The sequence below is a fragment of the Verticillium alfalfae genome, genomic scaffold (genome assembly GCF_000150825.1).
Source record: "Verticillium alfalfae VaMs.102 supercont1.18 genomic scaffold, whole genome shotgun sequence".
Taxonomy (NCBI): Eukaryota; Fungi; Ascomycota; class Sordariomycetes; order Glomerellales; family Plectosphaerellaceae; genus Verticillium; species Verticillium alfalfae.
In genome coordinates this window covers 259,527-261,844 of record NW_003315021.1, presented here as the reverse complement: position 1 = coordinate 261,844, position 2,318 = coordinate 259,527, and the positions used below count along the sequence as shown (strand labels likewise).

At 60.6% G+C, this 2,318-nt stretch overlaps 2 protein-coding genes across 2 annotated transcripts in view; both read right to left on the bottom strand.

Moving 5' to 3' along the window:
• Positions 1–86: 86 nt before the first annotated feature.
• VDBG_10076 (conserved hypothetical protein) lies at positions 87–686 on the bottom strand (the record flags this gene model as incomplete). The annotated part of the gene is made up of 1 exon (XM_002999736.1): positions 87–686. The coding sequence occupies one exon, from the start codon at positions 684–686 to the stop codon at positions 87–89; it is 600 nt and encodes a 199-aa protein (XP_002999782.1).
• Positions 687–1,290: 604 nt separating this feature from the next.
• VDBG_10075 (predicted protein) overlaps positions 1,291–2,318 on the bottom strand; it is a gene marked incomplete at both ends in the record, with an annotated part of 2,622 nt that continues 1,594 nt past the window's right edge. Inside the window, 3 exons of the mRNA XM_002999735.1 lie at positions 1,291–1,415; positions 1,692–1,855; positions 1,913–2,245. Of these exons, the coding sequence (XP_002999781.1) occupies positions 1,291–1,415; positions 1,692–1,855; positions 1,913–2,245 (622 nt within the window). The remainder of the gene's footprint in view (positions 1,416–1,691; positions 1,856–1,912; positions 2,246–2,318) is intronic.

The following is a 2,318-nucleotide window of genomic DNA, read 5'->3' as shown; positions in this document are numbered from 1 at the left end:
TTTTTCCGTCTTGACTTGTCAGTCGACAGGGTGTTCTTTCTTCAGCGCCGCATGCGGCTTTCACCGCACGCAACAGCGCTTCGATCTCATCGTCGTCTTGCCTGCATGAAGCCTTTCCCGGTCCACGTACCATGATTCTTGAACAACCCCCACACCGCCGTCTTCTCCTCCTCCTCCTCCCTCTGCTTGTCCGTGACCTTTCTCTTGCGCACGCCCACGGCCTTGGCCTCGACCTGGGTCGCCGCCTCGCCCGCCCGCGGCGAAGCAGACACGACGCGAGTGTTCGTCACCGTCCACGCGCCCGGCATGGCCATGTCGCCTCGGACCTCGGTCGGCACGGAGATGCCCATCTCCGCCAGCTGCTCCCTCTGCCTCGCCAGCTGCGCCGCCGTCGCCTGGCCCGAGGAGGCCGACGCCGACGCCGAGGACGACGCGGCCGCTGACGCCGAGGACGACGCCGCGCCGCCGCCGACGACGCCGTGAAGCCTGTCGACCTCGCGCCGCGCGCGCTCCCTGTCGCGCTCCTCGCGCTCGTGGCCGCGGTGGATGTCGCGCAGCGACCGCTTCAGGGCGCCCTGGTGGCGGCCCGTCGCCTCGTGGTTCTGGCGCTCGAGCTTCGTGTCGCGGACAAAGACGCTGCAGTGCTTGCACCAGTATTTCGGCGTGGATTTCCAGTATTCGGACATGGTGGGCGGGCCGCAGGCAGATGGCCTGCGTTCAGCTCGGGGTGGGATCGGCCGCGGGTGTCTGGTTTTTTCTCGTTTTCTTATGGAGAACTTTTACAGTGGGAGAGTTCGCTCGGTAGGTTGGGTTTCAGGGAGGGTGGTTAAAGGCAGGTTGTTGGAGGCAGGTTGTTGAAGGCAGGCTGCTGGAGGCAGGTGAAGCTGATGGTGATGGCCGGCAGAATGAATCGGCGGTTTGCATTGACTTGACCGCCTGCCCGAGAGCGGCGCGTGATGACGTAACAGCCTGACTGTCACTGATAAGCCGCTATCGCGATCCAGATCCCTTGAACGGTAGTAATATGGTAGTTGCACTGGCAATAGAATATGTACCAAAAATGACGACCAATTGAGCCTTCATTCATCCATCTCTCTCCAATGCATTTGGTCCAGCCCGAGAGACTAAACCCTAGTCAGGTCAGCGCGCTAGAGGGCGACGAGAAAGTGAGATAGGGGTGGTCGGCGGTTGGACTGGCCGGGTCCAAGTGAATGATGAGTGCTGCAGGCTGTCAAGAGATGGCCTCTGGGGTTGGCTCAGGCACCTAGGCACCTGGGTTGGCTCAGGCACCTAGACACCTGGGTTGGCAAGGAAGACCAAGCTGCAGAAGCCGAGCTCCATGGTACCATGTACTCTGTCACCCCTTGCACGGCAAGCGGGCAGAGGGCTGACGGGTTCTGCCGTGCGGGAAACAACTGTATGGCAAGAGAAGGCCATGCACTCGAGTCCGACGACGCGGGTGACCTAGAAACTTTCTGTCAGCTGTGTCGTGAAGCTGTGATACTATGCTTCACACCAGCTTCAACGAATAAAAGTAGATTCTTCTCGAATGTATCGCCGATGATCGAGTAAGCAGAATTTCGGGGCATTACATGGAGATGCGGTGTTGGGAGGGTTCCAATACTACCTAGGTAGGGGTCTGTCTGGATGATACCTGTGGTCAGCGCATGTACAGTGGCTTCATCACTCACGGCAAGCGGGCAGAATGGAATGCTGACAAAGGATAGTGGGATGCCGGCGAGCTCCCGCTGCAGCAGCCCCTGGCCACCCCGCAAGCTCGGAACCCACCGAGCCCTTGCGCCTTGCCCCTGGCCCTGAGCGCAGCACGCCTTGTCCAAGCAAGAACACGTCCACGCTGTCAAGTAAAGCGCCGACCCGATGAACGAACGCTCATCCTGACAGACAGCCTCACCGCTGGGACATCGGATGGGATGCCGTTGCTGTACGCCCTCTCCGGTCCAGTCGCTGATAAGCCGGATGGGATGCCGTTGCCGCGGCCCTGTACTCCCTCGCCGCGGCCCTGTACTCCTGCGCCGCAGCAAGCGAGTCCTTGATGTTGCGGAAACGAACTTCCCATCCACGGCGCGTCGCCCGTCTCCCTGGTGGTCGGCTGATGGGAACAGCGCAACTACATACACACAGTTCATGGTCTCCCGAGCTGCCGAAGAGATGGAGCTTCGAATCGCCCGATTGTCCCTTCTTATACCCCAGCGCCGCGCCAACCGCCAACTCGCGAGGCGTAATCCTACACGCATCTACGAGTCAGGCAAGGTCACTGTACATGTTCTGGCTTTCATGACTTGGACGGGCACCTCTCT